Source organism: Vulpes lagopus, chromosome 5, assembly GCF_018345385.1.
Source record: "Vulpes lagopus strain Blue_001 chromosome 5, ASM1834538v1, whole genome shotgun sequence".
In the NCBI taxonomy this organism is placed as follows: Eukaryota; Metazoa; Chordata; class Mammalia; order Carnivora; family Canidae; genus Vulpes; species Vulpes lagopus.
In genome coordinates, this window is record NC_054828.1 from 132,821,539 (window position 1) to 132,842,831 (window position 21,293).

Below are 21,293 nucleotides of genomic sequence, written 5' to 3' on the forward strand. Positions count from 1 at the left end.
CATCCATCCACCCATCCACCCATCCACCCATCCACCCATTCATCCACCTATCCACCCATCCACCCATCCATCCACCCATCCATCCACCCATCCACCCATTCATCCATCCACCCACCCATCCATCTGTTCATCCATGCATCCACCCAACCAACCACTCAGCTGTCTATCTATCATGTATCATCTATCTCTTCTTTCCCTCTGGAGGACAAGCTTTCAGGCAGAGTTGGAGAACAAACAGAAGACAGTGAGACATGCTCTCATGCAGACAGTGAAGCAAGGAATCCATTCTGGAGGAATTAGCAGGAGCTTTATCAAAATGGCTTGATCGTGAGCTTGAGTAGAAATTATGCAAAGGTAGAAGATCCATGTGTTGGTAGGAAGGACCTGTGGCCTGGAGAGGTGCCTGAGAGCAGGGACGGGCACCTGTGGGGCAGGTGAGGAGATGGCTGTGCGTCACCCACCATGCTGAGGAGCTTGAGGCGCTCTCCTGTAAGATATGGAAGTCCACGCGCCAGGGCAGTGAATGAGGGAAGGCGGGAAAGGACAGAGGTTCCCAAACATGTATGTCGGCCTTGCCGTCTCCCTGAGCACAGCATCTCCCCCAGCCTGTTGGTTACAGTGACCTAAGAACGGCTCTGATGTGTTGAAGTTGTTGGATAAAAAATAAGGGTTTGTGACATGTACAAACCATGTGAAGTTCAGATTTCAGTGTCCATCGGTAAAGCCACACGGGCCCCAGCCGCCTGCCTCCATTTGGTCAGTGACTGGTTTCACACAATGGCAGAGCCGAGCGGTTGTGCCAGAGACCATGGGGCCCGTAAAACCTAGGCTATTGTCCAGTCCTTCTGGACTGGACAATGTGTCCACTGTAAGGACACCTTATCTACCCCGTATGTCAATAGATAAGAAGGCGGACGTTCCCGGGCAGAAACAGCTGCCAGACCCAGTGTAAGACGTCTCCACGCATGTCTCCAGGCGATACACCACTACCCCGAGCTTTGTCTAGACCCGCAAGTTCCCAGAGGCCCCAAGGGCTCCCCACATGAGCCTCCCTTCTGTCATCCCCAACCTCCAAACTCTCCAAGCTGAACACTTCATGATGGGCTTTGAACTTCCTCTCTGCTCCCCAAACTCAGGGCCACCCTGAGGAGCTCAACCTCCCATCTGTCACCCCAGCCCCCGTCCAGGCCCCCGCCAGCAACGGCTCCCGGAACTGCTCAGGTGGCCGCCCAGATCCCTCCTCACCCCTGCCCCCAGAACGCCCGCCCTCCTCCCCACCCCTGCTGGCGGGCCGCCCCGCAGTCCAGCTGCCCCACAACGTCTCTGACGCAGCCCGGCCCGACTCAGCAGCCCTCCTGACTTCCCGACGGCGCCCGTGCAGAACGGGCCGCTGTTCTCGCCCGCATGCAGCTCTGGGTCTCGCCCCTGCAGTTTCACGGGTAAACGGCCTATCTTCCCACTGGATTGTAAACCCTGTCCTCAGATTAAACCCCACAGTGGCAAAGCTGGCTGTGTAGACACTACTTACTGTCCTAGTGGGAGAGTGGACATGAAGAGTCCGTGCTGGGACTTGACGCGTTAGGTCACGTGAGCAGAGTGTGTGCAGACCCCGTCTAACTGTATCCTCTCGAGAAAGCTCCTCCTTCCACCCGGCACTGCATCCGCCTCGGTGCACTGACGACCGCGCAAACCTGCGTGGGCACCGTGAGAGTCGGTGCTGTGCTCGAGGGCGCTCGGCCGTCGAGTCCAACCAGGTCCGCCCATGGGGTAAACCCCCAGGGGTGCCTCCAGACCGTCCTCTTTCCATGTGGTCCTCGTGGAAGTCTGGGCTGTAAGGACACATTATCTATCCCTTATGTTAATAGATAAGAAGGCGGACGTTCCCGGGAGCAGGAGACGCGCACATTTGGTGAGACTCTCCTGAGCAGAGCGGGGTCGTAAGAAGGCTCTGGCCGGAACGTGGTCGTTTTACTTTTTTAATTTGTCATCTTTAGCCAATAGAAATCCCGTGGAGTCGTTCTTTGTCCTGCAAGAGAGGGATAGGATGCTGGAAGAGGGGGTGTGTCAAGGCGGTGCAAGGCCTAGCGGGCTGTCCCTGCAGCCGCACGCGGGGTGGCATGACTGGGGACAGGCCGGCTCCCGGAAGGACAGTGGCAGGGCCTGGCTGCCGGGTGACTGGAAAGGGAAATGCGTTTTGTCGTGGTCAGTGGTCAGCGATGCTGGCTTTGGGAGCGGTCCACGAACAGGTGACAGTTACGAGGCCCGAGGACCCCCCCCAACACGTGGAAGCGTCCGGCCTCCTTCCACTTGAACGAAACAAAGTTGTGCCCGCGCTCAGGGAAGCCATACGCCCCTCGGGGTCAGGCCCGCCCGCCGAGCGGCCCCAGGCCCTCCCCGCTGGCCTTCTGCCCCGACCCACCGACGCGGCGCCAGCCGGGGACCCGACAGCCGGGGAAGGAGGCGCACTCTGCCCGGGGTGGCTGCCGTTTGCTGTACAGACGATGCCCCGCTTCGTTCTTTTAGAAACTGCAATTTGCTCATTTCAAACTGAAATGGCCGTTTTTCTTATTTATGTGCATTACGTCTCTTTCCCGCCCCAGTGGCTAGCCCCCGGCCCCAGTGGCTAGGGGAAGGACCCCTCCGAGGCACTGTCACCCCTCCCACAATCTTTACACTCCTATTTTTATATCAAGACTGTAAACGGTGTAAAACCCCAGACTTCAGTCCCCGCGCAGAGAACCACGAGCCGCTGCCCCCTGCGCGGGTCCCCAGGGGCGGCCTCTCCAGGGAGGGTCTCTGGGGCCCCACGGGACGCTCCGTGCCCACACCCCAGACCATGCCCCCCACCACGCCGCGCCATCCGCTGCCTAGGCAAGGTGCGTTCACGGAGGGATGAGGAAGGGAGGTCGTGTCGCAGACACAGCAGCAGGGGTGCTGGTTAGTCCTCGCGGAGCGGGACCCGGCCCGCACGGCTCCTCGTGCTGGGGGTGTCAGTGGTGCGGGCCACCCTCTGGTCCACGCGAGGGGACCCACCTGTGCGGTGGCTCTGTGACGTTTGGTCGGCGCCCCCGAGGCTGCGTGTGCTGTGCCTGCATCTCTGTGCAAGCCGGTGGCACAATGAAAGCACCGTCTTTGGTCCAAAGTGGAAAGGCACCAACGATGAAAGCTTAGGTACTTTTTCACTTGTAGCCGAATAAGGGGCTTTGGGCAATTCCTTGGCGTAGCTCGTGATGACCGACCGTGTGTGAGGCCAGCTGTCGAGCCCCGCTCTGCTGGCGCCTGCCCTGTGGGAGGAAGGCATTGTGCGTGTCCTCCGAAGGGGCTACTCGGGTTACAGAGGGCGGGTGACAGCGCTGGACACCCAGGGCGAGCCGGCGAAACTCACTCTGGAAGGGACGTCCAGAGGTGCACCTGGGGTCGTGCAAGAGTGGCTCACAGGTGGAGACGTCTTGGGCGGTTCCTGCGCCCCCCCCCCGGGTTCACCTGCTAATTCCTCCCTGTGCAGGACTCCAGGGGGGGGAGTGACCTGACCGCCCTGCAGGTGGGCACCCTGTGACCCTGCTGCCCTCGGCATTGGCCACAGGGCCCTAACAGATCACCTGCAAACGTTGTTCCCACCCGTGGGCCGGAGGACACTTCCAGGGGTAGAAACACCGGCCGCCCCGGGCCTGTGCACCGTGGGTGACGCAGGTTGCTCACAGGGCGCCCTGCCAGCCAGGCTCCATCCCTGCAGGGAGGCGAGGCGACGTGTGGCGTGTCCGTGGCCTCCCCGCCCCGCTTACCTGGGCAGGGCCCTCTCCCTGGGCAGGCCGGTTCCTCTGTGGGGCTCTTTACTAGACGCACAGGGGAATATTTTTCTTGAGGAAAGGAGTGTTTCCGTCACGCGTGCCCAGCTGGTGGGCCTCCCCCAAAAGCACAGGAGCATGTGAGGCTACGCCACCTGCACACGGGACAGGGAGCCCCCGCTGGCCGCTGAGGCCCTTCCTGGCTGGGAGGAGCGGCCGGCCTCTTGAGGGACAAGGTCTGTGGGGTCCCCCTTGCCCACTGAGCCGATGGGCAGTTGTGATGGGGAGACCCCCCCATGGGCCTCGGCCAGGCCTGGGTCCCGGGCACGCCCCGACGTCGGGCGGCCGAGTCCTACTCGGGTGTGGCCACCGCAGCCACCTGTGGCCTGGCACAGAGGCGCCTGCGCCCCTGCTCACCCAGCTGTGCCGGGAAAGGCCAGACGGGCTCTTCCCCCGACAGCTCGGGCGCCGCGCGTCCCCAGGGCCGGCGGGAGGGGTGCGCGGCGGGTGGCGGGGCGCCGTGCCCTGCTCTGCTGTGGCCCCGGCGGCGGGGACCCAAGTCATCCGTGTCCCCGTGTCTCCCCAGCGAAGCGGTACTGCAAGAACGCCAGCCCCAGCAGCAGCACCACCAGCAGCTACGCGCCCAGCAGCAGCAGCAACATGAGCTGTGGCGGAGGCAGCAGCGCCAGCAGCACGTGCAGCAAGAGCAGCTTCGACTACGCGCACGACATGGAGGCGGCCCACATGGCGGCCACGGCCATCCTCAACCTGTCCACGCGCTGCCGCGAGATGCCGCAGAACCTGTCCACCAAGCCGCAGGACCTGTGCACCGCGCGGGTAGGCCCACCGGGGGGCACCCTCCTGCTGGGCCTGGGGGGGCGCGTCCCCGAGCTCTCGGCCCCTGGAGCCCGGCTGCTGCACGTGCTGACACCCTGAGGCCTGCTCGCTGGGGGGGTGGGGGGTGCGTGGCTTCCCGGGGAGTGGGGCGCCTGGTTTGTGAACCAGGGGAGGTTGTCAGGCCTGTTGGATGAGACCAGTGCGTGGACCCTCCTCGTCAGGGTCCAGAGGACACCCAGGGCCCACACGCCGTTTCACACGGCTGCACAGAGAATAGGAAACTAATGGGGCCTACGCACGAGGAGGGTGGGGACCCCGCTGCCAAAGAAGGCGCAGGACTGTCCCCTGGCTCCCGGGGGGTCGCTCAGGACTAGGAAACAAAGACAGTACGAGGACGGGTGGGCGGGCGGACCATGCTGTCCCCTCCTCTGCGGAAAACAAAGGGACCCCCCCGCAGTCCTAGGGCGGCCAGGCCATGCAGCGGGAGCGCCCGACCCTGCGGCGGGTGTCGGAAGGGATGGTAGTTTGTAGGAACGGAGAAAGGTCAGTCATTTCGTGCTTTGCAAGTGCTTTCTTTTCTATTAGTATTTTATTCCTAGAGTTTGGGGCAGTGTCAGGGGCGTGTGCGGTCTCTGTGATCAGGGCCGCCGAAAGCCAAGGCTAGCGTGGAAGAGGCAAGGAGAGAAAGGACAAAAAGCAAGCAGGCAAGCAACCCCTTCCGATTTTGTCTCCGGCTTATCAAAGCCAAGACTGGGGGGACGGAGGCGAGTGCCGCAGGCTCCGTCAGCGGCAGCAGGAGCTCGCCCCCCGGGAGGAGCGCGCGGCAGGACCACGATGCCCGGGTGTCTCGAGGCAACGGCCTGCGCGGGGCTCCGGCTCCCAGCAGCCTCCCTCCTCTGCTGCATCCAGAGGAAGGAGCCGCGAGACACCCGGAGATGCAGCCCTGGAGCCAGATCCTTGCTCGAGAGAGTGGAACTCCCCAGGAACGGGGTGGGGGGCGTTGGCACCTGTCTCGCTCCGTCCTCCTCGTGTCCTTCCTCGTGTCCCTCCTCCTGAGAGGCGAGCTCTGGAGACTTCTTCATCTGTTTGAAAGCATCATTTAAGAAAAAAAAAAAAAAGAAAGAAAAAAGAAAACTCACCCCGTACCTCTTCACTTTTTTGAGCCCGTGGGCTAAATTGCGGGTTTGCGGAGACGTGGAGCGGGTCAGGCCGTGGAAGTACCTAGAACGGTGACTGCGGGTCTCCCTCCCCCAAGACAGAAAATACTCTTCATCACAGGATTCCGTGTTGGGAAGCGAGTTCGGCTGCCCCTCCCCCCCCCGCCCCTGCTTCCTCCGTGTCTCCCCCTCCCCGTCCCCGGGTACTCGCATCAGGGACACGGAAGGACAATGGTTAAGCGTAAACACGCATCTGTCTCTGATCTCTTAAACGTTATTCGAGCTGGAATAGAATCGAGATTAGGCGCCCCTTTGGTTCTCCCCCGGCAGGGCTTACTTCTAAAAGCAGATCTGTATTGCAGAAAACAGAAGATAAAGATGGATGGTAAATACGCGGTGGGTCTGTGATAGGTAAATAGGTAAGGACAGAGGGAGACGCAGATGACAGGTCGTCGCTGGGTGACCAGACGCGTGCACCTGCCAGCCGCTGGGGCTGAGCACGGGCCCCCGCTACGTCCCCAAAGCACCCCTCCTGCCCCCCTCGGGAGCCCGTGCACAGGGGCCGGCGGGAGGAATCCGCGTCCGGAGCCCGCTGGGGCTGAAGGCAGGGCTGCGGGGCGGCGGGTGGAGCTGCCTGGTTACCGTGTCTCTCTGTCCAGCAGAACCCTGACATGGAGGTGGACGAGAACGGGACTCTGGACCTCAGCATGAACAAGCCACGGCCGCGGGAGAGCTGCTGCCCGGTCCTGACGCCCCTGGAGCCCATGTCCCCCCAGCAGCAGGCGGTGATGGGCAGCCGGTGCTTCCAGCTCGGGGAGGATGACTGCTGGGAGCTGCCCGTGGACTACACCAAGATGAAGCCCCGCAGGGCGGACGGGGGCGACGCCAGCGAGGTCCCCGTACGTGCCCCTCACCCGCCGGCCGGCTCGGGGCGTGGGATGGGGCGTGGGTGGGCGCGCTTAGTGTGGCCTCGCGGCCTGGGGCCGACAGCACACTCCGCCGACCGTTCACCGACGGGGCGAAACAAACCACACGCTCTTTTCAACGCTGAATCTTATTTTCTAACAAGCGTGCTCTGTTGCAAACGATTTCTCTAGGGAAATAGGTAAACAGCAGGCCGGTCCGTTTTCCCGGGTGACATATTGCTATGAGGGCTAATTCCTGTTGCAGAGAGAGAATTAGAGCGTCTTCGGTTCTTGCACGTGCACGAGCTGGCCCTCGGACGCTGAGGACAGCGTCTGTGCTCCAAGAACCTAGAATACTCAGAGGAGTGTATACCCCAGCCCTGAAAAAAAAAATCATTTTAGTGCCTAAAATCACCTAAATCATTGTCGAGCACAGTATTACCAAACACCTAAGTCACGAGCATATTTTTGAAGTGGAGATCTGTGATCCGAAAATAGAGCTTTCCTGGGGAACCTTTCCGAAGCCAAATGGCACGAGGTAAAGGAAAGACTTAACCCCTCATTTGTGTAGAAAATAAATGAGCGTTCCCAGACCCCAAAACTCAGCTCTCCGGCTTCTCTGAACCTTGGGACTCCCCTTGCTAACAGACGCACCCACGACCTAGGATGACGCCCAGAGGCGCCCAGACGCAGCCCAGAGCTCCGGAGCCGGGCGCCGAGGCGGAGCGTGGTCTCGGGGCAGGTGCCCGGCGGCAGCTCACTGCAAAACCAGCACCGGACGCCCTTCGCCCTCCTTGCCTTTTTTCTGTAAAAGCAAAACTCCTCTTTGGGTGTCTGTCCGTTAGCAAAAGCAGGTTCCAAAGGGGTCTTTCCTCAGAGCCAAGTGGTGTGTGTGGTGAGCTCTGGAACGGTGGGGGACACCTGGAGTTGTTATAATGTTCACGTTCGCGTTGCTAAAATAGTTAAAATACCCTTTAGCCTAAGAAAAGAAATGAAGAAAAGCTTGTTCTTTATTGTACTGGCTTTTTCTCCCGTGTTCCACCCTGGAAACTATGACATCTTCTTTATTCACTGAAAAATGAAAATCCTCCTTGAATACAATAGGGAGACCACCGTCAAAGCACTAGCTCCTCACAGAAACAAGGAAGCGCAGAAAAGGGGGAACATTAGCTCTTTGTGGGAATTGGCAGGAAAGGCACCCGGTTATAAGGCCATTACATCTTAAAGCCTATTATCTTTATTCTTCAAATTGATTTAAGTATCCAGGCATTGCGGAAGAATAGAGTCTGAGCGGCAAGGTAAATTCCAAAGAATTCTTTTCTCTCCCACGGTGTTAAGTCACTGCCACCAAACAAGGCGTGGCGGTTGAGTCTCTGAATTTATTTTGATTAAAATTAAGGCCTCCTAAATCGACAGTATTGCCGTCATACAGACTGTCCCGGGAGTAGGCGCTGCGCCCGGGTAGTCACGAGGCGCGTCTGCTGAGTCCCGCCACCTGTAGGAGCCTCGTAGTTACCCCTACCAGAAGCAGACACTTGTTCTGAGAAAGAAAATACTGCGTAAGAATAATCGGGAACCGCGGCATTAGTCCCAGGTGGTCTTGCCTTCCGTGGGGCCCAACGCACGCGTGCAGAAAGCTCCCCGGGGGTTGGGAGAAGCTCTGAGTGCCTTTAGGGTTCGCGTGAAGCTGTGCAGGGCCGTGCTGCAGGGGAGCGTCGTACGCCGGCAGGTGCTTACTGGACAGTGAATCAGAAACACCAGCTACCCAGTGGGGTGTCTGGTTCCAAACCCGCCATCTGGCCCGTATACGTGCCCCGCCCCCCGACAGGTGTGAATCTAGACGCTTAGAGCAGTTGGTGAGCAATTGAGGTCCGCTCTGGAGAAGATGCTCTTTGAACAGAGTCCAGCTTTGTCCTTTCAGAAGGGGCCTCGCCGGGACACGGGCGTGGAATGGTTTAACGGGCACGGTGGGTTGGAAGAGGAGGAAAGCGCGGGGCGGCCGGTGCCGCCAGGGGGACGCGGCTGCGGCCTGCGGGTCGCGCGGTCACCTGCGCCGCCCTGAAGCTGTGTTTTGCCTGCAGCCGGAAGACTTGGACCCGTTCCAGGAGGCTCTGGAGGAGAGAAGGTACCCGGGAGAGGTGACCATCCCCAGCCCCAAGCCCAAGTACCCCCAGTGCAAGGAGAGCAAGAAGGACTTAATAACGTAAGCATAACTGCAGGTGACACGGCTGCTCTTAACTGTCCCTTTCTTTGGCTTATTCTTAAAAACCGATCTGTACATGCCTTGCCGTTGGAGCATGCGACGTTCGCAGCACATAAATGTCTCGAGCTGCCGGTTCAGTGGAGCGGGAGGCCGCGTGGCTCGCTTGCTCCCGGGACGCTCTGTGTGATGGAGACGCCTTTGCCATGTGGTCGTGCGTTTTTGCAGCTTCCCCTCAGGGCGCCTAAACCCCCTTGCAGACATTGCAGCTAAACTGGAAACAATGAAACGTTCTTAAAGTCTTTTTTTTTTTTTTTAAACATACTTACTATTTTGGCTGTTCTTGTTTTTGTTTGGTGGCAGATGTCCAACACCAAGGTGTGATGGGAGTGGTCATGTGACTGGTAATTACGCCTCACATAGAAGGTGTGACTTCATTTTTCTCATGGTGGATTTTGTCTTTTCAATTTATTGTTTTCAGCTTACCTCAACAATGCTGTCAAAGTGCAAACGTCGAATTACGTGTCAACCCTCTAAGTGCTATATGTTGACCCACGAAAGCGCGCTCCCTGGCGTGTCGTACGGTGTCCTGTAGATGCAGGCAGACTGCCTCGATTCGGAACACTTTTCACAAACATTTAAGCCGAGGAGCGCAAATTCTTTCATATTATCCTCCAAAAACTGTTTATTAACAGACACATTTTCTTCCAAGAAGAAAATCATACAAAAAAAAAATAATAAAACAAAACAAAACAAAACAAAAAAAAACAAAAAAAAAATTCAATATACAGCACTTGCCCCATCGCTTTTCTGCATTAAACTTTTTAGTTTCAATTTTATGTTGTGTTTGTCCGGGAGCGTCAGCTGGCGGGAGCGGCTACTCACCTGACTCTTCTGGCCTGTCTTACAGTCTATCGGGCTGCCCCCTCGCCGACAAAAGCATTCGAAGCATGCTGGCCACCAGCTCACAAGAACTCAAGTAAGATTTCATGAAAATCGTTCTTTTAAGACTCTGTTCACCCAGTAGTCACAAAACGGATGTGTCATATGTAAACAAAAGTGTCTTTAAAAAAACAAAAAACAAAAAAACAAAGCACCTGTGCACGCAGCACCTCCACAGCACACACGACCGGGTCCTCGGGACGTTGGTCACCTTTCCGGACAGTCTCTCCGCCTCTTCCCTCTCATTTGTCTCTAGTGCTTTCATGCCATAGCTTCTCTATCCTGGATTTTCTAAGGCTTAAGTAGCTTCCGTCCTGATACGCACGCACACGGGAGGGGAGTTGGACATAGGTCCTCAGACTTAGGAAGCGACTGTAACCTAAACAGCGAAAAATTTATTTTTTTTTTTTAGAAGTCAGTAATTAACATAAGTATTTAAAGTATGGGCATTTAAATAGCACTAGTAAGAAAAAAGAAAAAAAGAAAAGAAAAACCTCACCACGATAATAGCTACCTCCCTACGTACGCTGTGGTCGTAGTTGCAAAGTCTAGGTCACGATGACTGCCGCACTCATGGGCACACCAGGCACGGCCCGGCACTCAGACACACCTCCCTCCAGCCACTGGCTCCCCTCCTCCCCATGCCTATAGCTTTGTATTTTAAGCATAAATCTGATCACTCACATTTATAGCACCAGACTGAGGCTTCTCTTCTTTGTACATACAGAACCACATGCAGCTCCCATGCAGGTCTTGGAAGGAGGCAGTACCAGCCCTAGAAAGCGCCTGAAAGCCATCGGTGCTCTAGTCCGAGGAGGTGTAGGGAGCATGTCAGGGAAGAAGGGCGACACCTGAAAGACGTTTCATGACATAATGAGAACCAAGAGCCCCAAATAATGATTTTTTTAAAATTCCTGACATGCTATAAATATCATCATGTCCAACTTGCTCGGCTTCCGATTTTGTTTGGAAACTGCTTTGTTACCAATGAGGGAAAAATGCTCCTTCGAGACCCTGTTTGATTCCCTTCCCAAGGATTCCACCCCACATCCCATCCCGCTGCGATAGGCCAGGGCTGTCTCGGAGTCCAGGGCTCTGTTTCACATCATGTCATTTTTTACAGGATCCCTGTCCAAGGCCCTAGCGCCATAGATCACCTGCTCATGTTCAGTGACCTCCTGAACTAGCCCTTCCATCACAAGACTCTTGGCGTTTTCTTCATGGCGTGTACACACCCGGAGGGCATCCTCTTACTTAAAGTCTGTAGTGTCATCCACGCAGTGCCTAATGGACAAATAGCTTTTAGAACCTCAAAGCGGACAGACTTAGCAAGAACAACTCAACCCACTTTGTTAAGACATCTTTTTTCATGGCTTAAACCCATACTTCCCTCACGATCAAATGTGATTAACTGCACTTGGGACGTGGCCAACACATCAGACCATGGCAACTTTCCTTTGAATTTCTTGATGAGGAGCACTTTGCAAAAGTTTGGCATATGTCCATTCCAGCAGGCCAGCCGTCACCAAGACGTAGCCTTTGTGCAACTGGTATCTAGGACTGCTTCTAACTGGTTAGCATCTCAACACCCCCAGAGACCAGAGTAGTTTTCTGGGGGGTCTAGCTGTTGCCGGTGTTCATCCCTTGACTTTGGGCTTAGAAGTTGGTGTTGACTCGAAGTTCCAAGCAGAGCTGCCACTTCTCCGGTTCCAGCACTTTCTTCTTCTCTTCTTTCATCATCTTGGAAGATGGTGTGATGGTCCTCACCATCCACATCTTCAGCGGGAGGTGGTTGGCCTTCGCGTCCTCCAGGGCAGTGCTGGAGTGGTCCATTCTCTCCATCCTGCCTCTTCCTGGATGGGAGAACTTGTCTTCGGAGAGGGGTGGCCTTTTCCTAATCGTGGTTGATCTAAAAGCCATACTCATTTGTAAACTTGTCTTTGCAACAAGTCAATCCCGTTTTGATTGATCCTTTCTGAGAAATCTAGACTTGACCAATTTTCCGAAATGGTCCCTTTTTATTGGTGAAGCTACAGGTTCCAATTAAACGTCTGCTATTAAAAAGTCTGATATTTAAATGACTGCTTTTTACTTGATGATGAGTCTTTCTGAACGGAGGAAACCATAGATTACAACATTTGTTTTCCTTTAACCTCTTAATTGATGAGAACTCTCTATTTGTTGTTACCTTTAATCAGAGTCACGAAGGCCTTTTAGGTGGTTTTTCCTGCATGGGAGCATAGGTTGATCCCATAAAGATCTACAGCTGCTTTCTCTAGAATAGTCCCACGTGTGCCCTTCTCAGTAGATGCTTCTCGAGGTTTGGGCAATCCCTGCTGCAGCAGCCGCTCATGTGACAGAGTGAAATCACACTATTCATTGTAGATGAACAATTTCGACTTCTTCGTAAGGACATATTAGACGGGGGGGGGGGGGGTCCCGGTAACCTCCAAAAAAAGTTCTCTATTGTGGAATTTCCTGGAAATATCCCTCTTGTCACATTTAACACTGGATTTTTATAGTGGGCCATTAACAGGACGTTCTTGATCACCGATAGATGAGTTGTGCCGGATAAAGTCTTGGTCTTGGATCCTCAACCCTCTTAAACTTCCTGAGATAACATTTTACTCTGATCTTACCCAGGGCAACACATTTGGGATGTTCTTAAAAAGAAGTGGATAATTTTATGCCTAACTATGTACAATATGTAAGCTGAAAATGTATTAAAATTCAGTGTGTACGTGAATACCATTCAAACTCCGGAGCTACCGCGTTCCTTGGTCCCTGGCCCATGTGGTGTAGACTACACCGTTCAGGGGCTCGGAGGGAAGCAGCAGGCAGGCCAGGAAAGCTGGCGCGGCGAGCAGACCGATCCGGGTTGATGTGCTGTGTGTCACACGCATGTCCTGTGAACCTTCCTCCCCCGCGCCCTGCGGGTCCGAGCGTGACACCCACTGAGGCCCCGGGGCCAGAGCCCTGCGGGTTGGGGGAGGCCCGGAGAGCGCCGCTCAGTTTAAAATGGTCTTTTGGGAAGACACTGTCTGCCCAACAAGAGCTGATTCTGAAGGGGGAGGTTTCTTCTCTAAAAATTCCGTTTGCTAAGGTGACCTGAAAGGAGTGACGGGAAAGAGCTTGCAAGTCACCTCACAGGGTTGCCATCCTCTTTTTTTTTTTATGAGAAACCGCGTCCTCCTGCCAGGAGCGCTCCTGCCTCCAGACATCGCTGTAGACACGGGCATGATGTAGGTGCTTTAGCCATCTGAGGCTCCAATTTAAGCCAAATCAAAACCGATTTCAATCAGAGGCAATTAGCTCTAAAAACGGGCCCCCAAATTGGCTTCCATTTATACTTTGGTTGGCCAAATTTAGATACCTCTTTATTATTCGGATCTTTATCTCACGCAGCCCGGTTCCTGCCGCCAGTGAGCTCCGTGTGGAGCAGCAGAGGATGGCTCCACCTTTACTCCTTGGCGTTTGAACCTGGGTGTCGTTACCACGGGGGGGCCCTGCGTGTTGGCTCTCTGCCCCTCGGAGGGCTCCCATGGACCCTGGAGCCTCGGGCATCTGTCCTGGGCACTCTCACCCGAGACACAGACGGCCTTTAGCGACATGTGCCCCAACACTCTTTTTTTCAACTTGGCTACATTTATTTAAATCAAAGAATTAAAAATTTTGACCTTGGGCCTCAATATGACTTTGCTCTAAAAGCTCCTTGTTTCTGGAATTTGCTAGGGCTTATTTTCGTAGGCAGTAGGAGGATTATTTACCAGGATCTCACGGAGCCGGCTCATCCGGCAGCTCCCGTTGTTCACCAAGCAGGAAGTTCACCCACTTTCACTGCACACCAGCTCTTAGACATAATCCTCATTTCTCTAATCTTTCGCCTTCACGCTTTACAATAGTAAATCCACAGGACTTGGTGAATTAGCGCTGCCCTCGACTCGGGCCCGGCTCCTTTAGCGGGGGGGCCCGCGTCCTTATCTGGAGGGGCGGCCACCGCTGAGTGAGCCCCGCTTCTGGGTGTCGGGAGGGGTGGCAGGGCTGTGGCCCTCCGCACTGGGGGCAGGCACGTCGCACGCCGTCTTCCCCTTCAAAGAATGCTCCCAGGACCCCTCGTTCCGGTTCTCAAATTCATTTTGTTGTGCACAGTCCCGGCGGCTGGGAACGCAGAGCGGGAGCTGGGATGCGTGTGGCCGGCGGGGGCAGGGGCGGGGGGCAGGAGTCCCCTACACCCCGCGGGGCACCCTGAGGAGCTGGGGTGTCCGACTCGGAGGGCGAGTGACAGTTTACAAGGGGCCTCTGCATGCGCCGCCTCCTCGGGGAGACGCGCAGGTGGGTTCAGGCTGTTTGCTGGGCGTGGACGCCGCGGGGTGGGTGGTTACGTGGCTCAGCGTGGACCCACAGGCTGTGCGGGGCAGTGACACTCTCAGACGGACGCCTTCTCCCCTCGCCACAGCACCTGCCCAGATGGTAGCTGGGGGGTGAGCCTCGGTGATGGAGGCTGGAAGGCGCTGGGCCGCCACAGCCAGACACACGGCCGCTCTCCCCTCCCGGTGCCCCCGGACGCGGCGTCTACACACAGAACACCCGGGGCTGCTTGGCCCCCCCCCCCGGGCACCGCTACCCAGGGGACATCGTGTGTCCCCCAGGTCCCCCAGGGAGCCTACCTCAGCACATAGGCAGCAACAACCATAGAAGGTTCATGAGGCCTGCTCTGTAGCATGCTTTTAAAATATCCTAAGAAATTCATCCTGTTGCACATGGATTTTTTATGTCATTGTAATAAGTAGGACTGATTTAAAATAAGTGAAATATAAGAAACATTGCACAGTAAAGCAAGACTTCTAAAATGAGTGTTTGAGGATGACTCCAGTCACATACAAGCACACAACACACACGGATGAACACACGGATGAACACACCCACGGATGGACACATGGATAAACACACATAGGGATGGACTCACACATGGATGTGCACACAGATGAACGCACACAGATGAACACACATGATGAGCACACATGGATGGACATGCACACAGATGGACATGCACACGGATGAACACACAGACTGAACATGCACATGGGTGAACACACAGATGAACGGACATGGATGAACATGCACACGGATGAACACACAAGTGAACACACATTTGGATGAACATGCACACGGATGGACACATGCATGGATGAACACACGGATGAACACACCCACGGATGGACACATGGATAAACACACATAGGGATGGATACCCACATAGATGTGCACACAGATGAACACACATGGTGAGCACACATATGGGTGAACAAACACACAGACGAACATGCACACGGATGAACACACAGGGATGAACACACATGGGTGAACACACATGGATTTACACACAGAGGGATGAACACATAGATGAACGGACATAGATGTACACGCACACGGATAAACACACAGGTGAACACACATTTGGATGAACATGTACATGGATGAACACATGCATGGATGAACACCTGGATGAACACACCCATGGATGGACATACGGATAAACACACATAGGGTGGATACCCACATAGATGTGCACACAGATGAATGCACATGGATGAACACGCATGGTGAGCACACACATGGATGAACAAACACAGGGATGGACATGCACACGGATTGACACACATGGGTAAACACAGAGGTGAACACACATGATGAACATGCACACGGATGGACATGCACACGGATGAATACACGTGGTGACCACACATATGGGTGAACACAGAGACGACCACGCACATAAATGACAGGTCCAGGAAGCTGTGCTCCTCAGGTCCCGGCTCATGGAGACTCCCGGATGTCCGGGGAAGGGTCACCAGACCAGAAAGGCCTTTGCTTCCCTCTGTCTCTGGAGCCCTGACGCCGCCACCATCAGCACCGCAGGGTGGGCCTCGCTGGCCGCGTCCTCGGCTGCGGCCGCTCTAGCTCAGCCCCTGCCGTGAGCCCGTCCTCCTGGTGGTCAGCATTACACCCACATCATTAAGCGGGCGTCTCCGGTGTTCAGACTCGGGGTCACATGTTAGCAACTTCACCTCACTGTGTCCACACGCAAACCAACCGGGAGCAAAAGCAAAAGAAACCTTCGGCGTCCCACCCACTTGATAACGTGATCCGTGCGTTCCAGAAGCACCCGTGGGGCTCCCCAGCGCCAGGTGACCCTCAGGGTGGGTGGTCTGTGCTTGGGCCGTTTACGTCTCAGCGTCTTTTGGGTTTGGTGCACGTTACAGAAAAATTCAGAGTAAAAAATCAGGCTGAGGGCATCCGAGGGAGGTGTGGGGTGAGGTTTAACCACCTAGACACCCTGTTTTTCTAAGTTCCTTATGCAAAATACACTAAAGAGCCGAGTCTGTCCCGTCAGGGGGGAGCACGGTAAAGCCCTCTGGGCCTCGGGGTCCCGGTCCCTGAAATGGGACGTTCAGTAACATCCACACACAAGAACCCCGTGGCTCTATCATGTCGGAGTTTATGGATTAACCAGGGCTCAGAGGAGGACGTACCCGTGAATCGGACGCTTCCTCAATGACTTTGTATCCGTGACTTTTTCTGATGTCCCAGAAATAAGGACTTTCATTCACCCCAACTCAGCAAGCCTCCAGCTTTGGAGGACTTCACGCGCCCTTGAACTCAAACAGGAAACGGCGCCGCGGTCACGCTGGTCAGGAGGTCTGGGGAGCCCCTCGGCCCCCGCATGTGCGCGCCCCTTCCTCGCTGGCCCAGCTGTGTGTGTATTCTGCAGCCCGTCGCCCCACGCCGGTCTGTGCCCACACTCGGTGCTCACCCGCGGCCGCGGACGGGGCCACCCAGACACCCTCTGGGACTCTGGATGGAAGCTCGAACTGTGACATCTCCGGGGAACCACAAGCCCCGCTAGTTCGTTCAGTCGCTTGTTGCTTGTCCTCGCCGTCCGTCCTCAAGGAACTCAGGGTATCTTTTAACACAGACCAAAAAGATCAGAGAAAGCGTCGCATCCAGAGCAGGGGGGTGGGGGGTGAAGGGGAGGCACAGGCGGTCGGCGCGGGGCCAGCAGGGAGGGCGCGGGGCCAACAGGCGGGGTTTCGGGGTCTCAGGGTCTCGGGGCCTGGGCTCGCTCGGAGGCCCGGCTCGGGCAACGGGCCTAACTGTGGGCAGCAAAGCCTGCTCCTCGCCAGCGACTGGGGGGCTTGCTGTGTGGCTCACCGGCCACCGGCCTGGTCTGTGGTCCTCCCGGCTACGCTCGCTGTGTTGTGGCTTCGGGCTGTGCTGTGCTTGACCAGAGTCGGGACCCCTGCATCCTTCCCGGGGTGGGGACCCTAATGTGCGAGGTCATCACAACTGACTTTGAGGGTTTTATGCCTTTTATTGTCACAAACCCGGGGTGGGGGGCGGGGAGGGTGGGTATCTTTAAATCCAGAATGAGGCCCTAGGAAGAGGTTCCCTATGAAATTTTTCTTAGCATTCATTCCCCCATCTTGAAATGACATTTAATCAGACCTCAGAAAGCATGAGCGATACTGCTTATTTCCGAACAAAGAGTAATTTGTCATCTAATCAACGATAAAATACGAATTATTCAAAAATTATCCTTTGAAAAAATGTATGCTTTTTACTTCCGGATTAGAATTACTTCCTTTATAAAATACGCAGCGTATTTGGTGCATATGAACAGAGAAAAACAATATTCTCCTTGCAATTCTTAACATTGCAGTTTTAAAGGTATTTAAAATATATTTGCAAATATATGTGTGTGTAATATATGTTACAATGTGCTCACACACGTAGGTTGTGAGTGTCTGCGTCTGTCGTCTGCGAGGCGAGGCCGGGGTTCGAACCTGGACGTGTTTCCTTTACGAAGACACTGAACCCTCTGAGTCTTCATCGTATGTTATATCTGGTTAAATTTGGCCTCTTGTAATTATTGGGAATTTGGCTCCGTTTTCTTCTCCTCCCTGGCTCCCCCGGGGAGATTCAGAGTGAGGACTCCCCCCAGCATCACGGGAGCCCCACATCGGCACCGACCCCCAGGCCCTGAGCTGCGCGAGAAGCCAGCTTCTTCGGGGAAAACCCCTGGCTGGGAAAGACTGGGTTACATCAGCCTTTAATTGTAAATTTGAGGTTTTATTTCAGCAAACACTTCACTAATTTATAGTTCCCTAGAGCAAAATGAACAAAATTGGAAATAAAGTAGATGTTCCCTTCGGGAAATTATTGACAGGGATTTGGGAGGGCGGTTTTTTTTTTTTTTTTTTTTTCTTTCCCCGGCAATTTCAGGAGACAGAACCGCTCTCTGTGGTTTCCCTCCTGCTTGGGGACAGGCTCCGAAGGGCTGGCGGGGCCTCGAGGCGGACCAGGGAGCGGAACCGCTCGCAACCTCACCTGTCCGAGCCTTTATTCCAAAATGTGGGCTGTGATCTTCCAGGAGCGACAGTTCGTGGGAAATCACATCTCGTCCCTCGTGTTCTTCTGTTGTGGTTTCACAGGAGGAGCCAAGTGCCAGGTGCGAGTGAAATCCGTGTCGTGGTCTGTGTCGTCTCCAGGCTCTACAGGCGCTTCTGTACCGCAGTTAGGGAACAGAGCCCCGCGGTCTGGCTTCAAAGAGGGTCCGTGAATATGGGAAGAAATCCCGTATCAAGACAGGAGAAATCCCAGGCTTATCTGATTCTTTTAGGGGAGAGAAAAAAAAAACGTTCAATGCAAATAGTTTCTAATAATCAAAATGGAAGTGTAATTTGGCCTCACGGAATGAGTGTCACGGGGCCGTGCAGCAGAACTCGCTGGGGCAGCGGAAACGCGCGAGACCCAGCTCGGCAGCCGCAGCCCCCCCCCGCGCCCCTGCGGCCGGGAAATGGGCTCTCGGGGCGCTCCCTGTGCTCGTTCTAACTGGAACGGTCACGGGGGCTCAGTGGACGTCCCTCTCGGACAGCGCCGCGTACGACCCCCGGCTCTGTTTATATTGTCCTTTATATATATTTTTTACTTTATCCTTTATCCTAATAAACACTCAGGAATATCTTATTCCTACAACTAAAAAGCTTTTTTTTTTCTTTTTTTTTTTTAGCATCTGGTTAACATTCTTGTTTCATTTTTAAGCCATAGACAAGTGGGGCGATCTTTTTAAATTTACATACTGACCTCTTTTTTTTTGAATCTAATGCCATGTGTAGATCGATTAAGGCTAAATACGACACAAATTTCGCAGGGCACCTATTTCCAGAATGGAGTAGGACCTGCAAGCTGCACGGACCCCACTGCTGGGGATCATTAGAGTAACATTCATTCTCAGGCAGGAGAAAGTCTGTCATGGTTATTTTAAAAATATATTCAACTTTATTACTTTCAAAATTGTACAGAAACTCAAATTTGATTAAGCAGGTGTTATCAAAGAGAGGTCCTTAGGCCACCTTCTTTAGGGACTAAATAAACCTGGCTTATAATTAGCACGTGCATTATTAATACTTGGGGCTTTAAAGTTGTTAGAAGCCTGTTTGCCATTAGTATCTTAAATATTTCTCTTTCAACTCTGCTTATGCCGTTAATGAGCCTGCCTATAGAGGAGAGCTCGCCACGCGCAGGTGAGCCTCGGCCCTTCCCTGGCCCCAATTATCGTCAGCGTCTGCTTTCGGGGGACGTCGTTATAATGCACTTGCCGCGATCCAGGACACAAGTAGGCGACTTGTTCCAGCCAATCTTCACTGTCCAGGCCGACAGAGAGCCCCCACCTCTGCTCTCACGCCCGGGTGCCTGGGGCCACGGGCCCTGGGTGTGGGGGTCCCCGCGTGGGTGTGGGGATGCCTGTCTCCCACTCCCACGGTGTGTACTCCCCATCGTCTCCCTCTGTGGTCACGTACTGGGGCTACTTATGACGTACTTTTTTTAAAAAAAAGATTTTATATTATTTATTCATGAGAGACACAGAGCGAGAGAGGCTGAGACCCAGGCAGAGGAGAAGCAGGCTCCATGCAGGGAGCCCGACGTGGGACTCGATCCCGGGTCTCCAGAATCAAGCCCCGGGCTGCAGGCAGCGCTAAACCGCTGCACCACCGGGGCTGCCCTATGACATACTTTCATTCCATTAAGATAAAAATACAGGGGACGCATGAAATCACCTCCTACTGGAACGTGGGTGCCCTTTTATCTAAGAGGGGAGGAGTGTGCTCTTAACAAGACAGAGAATTTCCTAACTATGAGCCCCCAAACCTGAAAGAGGAAAGAAAAGAAATAGGACTTGTCCTCCTGGTCTCCACTGCTCGTATGAACCACAGTCTACCTGGGATCTTGAAGCCTGATGCTTGCTTGACATGTGGGTTGGATACTCTTATTTTAACAGCTGCACGGTGCTGCTGGGGTGGGAGGCCTTTGTGCAGCTTCCGTCCCACAAGCAAAAAGGAACCACAGTGACCCCGGCCCCGGGAACCCAGGCCTCGGAAGCACGCAGGCCCCACCAGGGTGCCGTCCCCTGGGGCTGGGACCTGGGCGACCTGGGCAGACCCCTCACAGAGCCACCACCGCCGTAGGTGGATCGAAGAGGGAAAGTGCTTGCAAAGCCTGACGACACAGGCCACGTGCATGCAGTCTGTTTTGTAGATGGTAACGCAGGGACTCTTCTCTAAGCTTTAAAAAATGGCAACAGGCAAAGGTGCTCTGCTGTTCGCCGTGATTTGCATGTAAGCTCCTGCTGCGTGGACCACAGCTCTGGTCTCCCGCACGTGGCCCCAAACCAAGTCCCGGTGCCCCTCCATGGCTGGCCCCCGGGGCAACAGGGTGAGCACGGCCCCCGCACACTTAGAGGGACGCCGGGGGCGGGGGGTCAGGGCAGGAGCAGAGGAGGAAGCTGAGCAGCTGCAGGGGTCAGACCCTACGAGGGCGCAAGGGACCCCGCAGGACACTGGGGTCCCTCCTGACGGGGTCTGACACATGCTTCCAGTCACTGCACCTGGCATGTGGGGACCGCTTGCAGCATGGCCCCAGCAGCAGGGGGCAGGCGGGAGGTCCCGATGGCGGCCTGGGCTGGAGAGCACGGAGGGGACGAGAACAGCCAGATCCCGGGTGTCTCGGCAGCAGGGCAGTCGGCTTCACAGGAGGAACAGGACATGGGCCGAGGGCGTGAGCCTGGGCGAGAGACCCGCCCAAAGGCGCCCGGGGTCTGCCCTCTCCTAAAACAGGGGACGAGTCTCAGGGGACAGTCAGGCGTGCCCCGTGGGAAGCGTGTCTGAGCCGCCCACCCGGCGTCCATGCGGGTTGTGCAGAGTCGCGTGTCCGTGGGGCGACGGGGAGGCAGGGCCGGAGGGACGGCGTGGAAGCCTCAAGGCCGCATCGGCCTCCAGGAGCGAGTGCAGACAAAGAAAAAGGACAGCCCTGCTCAGCCCGCCTGCAATGGGGCCGCGGCCCAGCGTCTGGGCGTGTACCTGCTCCAACGGCCTTTGTGCAGCTTCCGCACAACGGGCCCCATGCCCTG

At 55.3% G+C, this 21,293-nt stretch overlaps 1 protein-coding gene across 1 annotated transcript in view; it reads left to right on the forward strand.

Moving 5' to 3' along the window:
- The window catches only part of MYT1L (myelin transcription factor 1 like), a 405,580-nt gene that overhangs the window by 334,303 nt on the left and 49,984 nt on the right, over positions 1 to 21,293 (forward strand). The window contains 4 exon segments of the mRNA XM_041754071.1: positions 4,372 to 4,622; positions 6,442 to 6,678; positions 8,766 to 8,887; positions 9,795 to 9,863. Coding sequence (XP_041610005.1) covers positions 4,372 to 4,622; positions 6,442 to 6,678; positions 8,766 to 8,887; positions 9,795 to 9,863 — 679 coding nt within the window.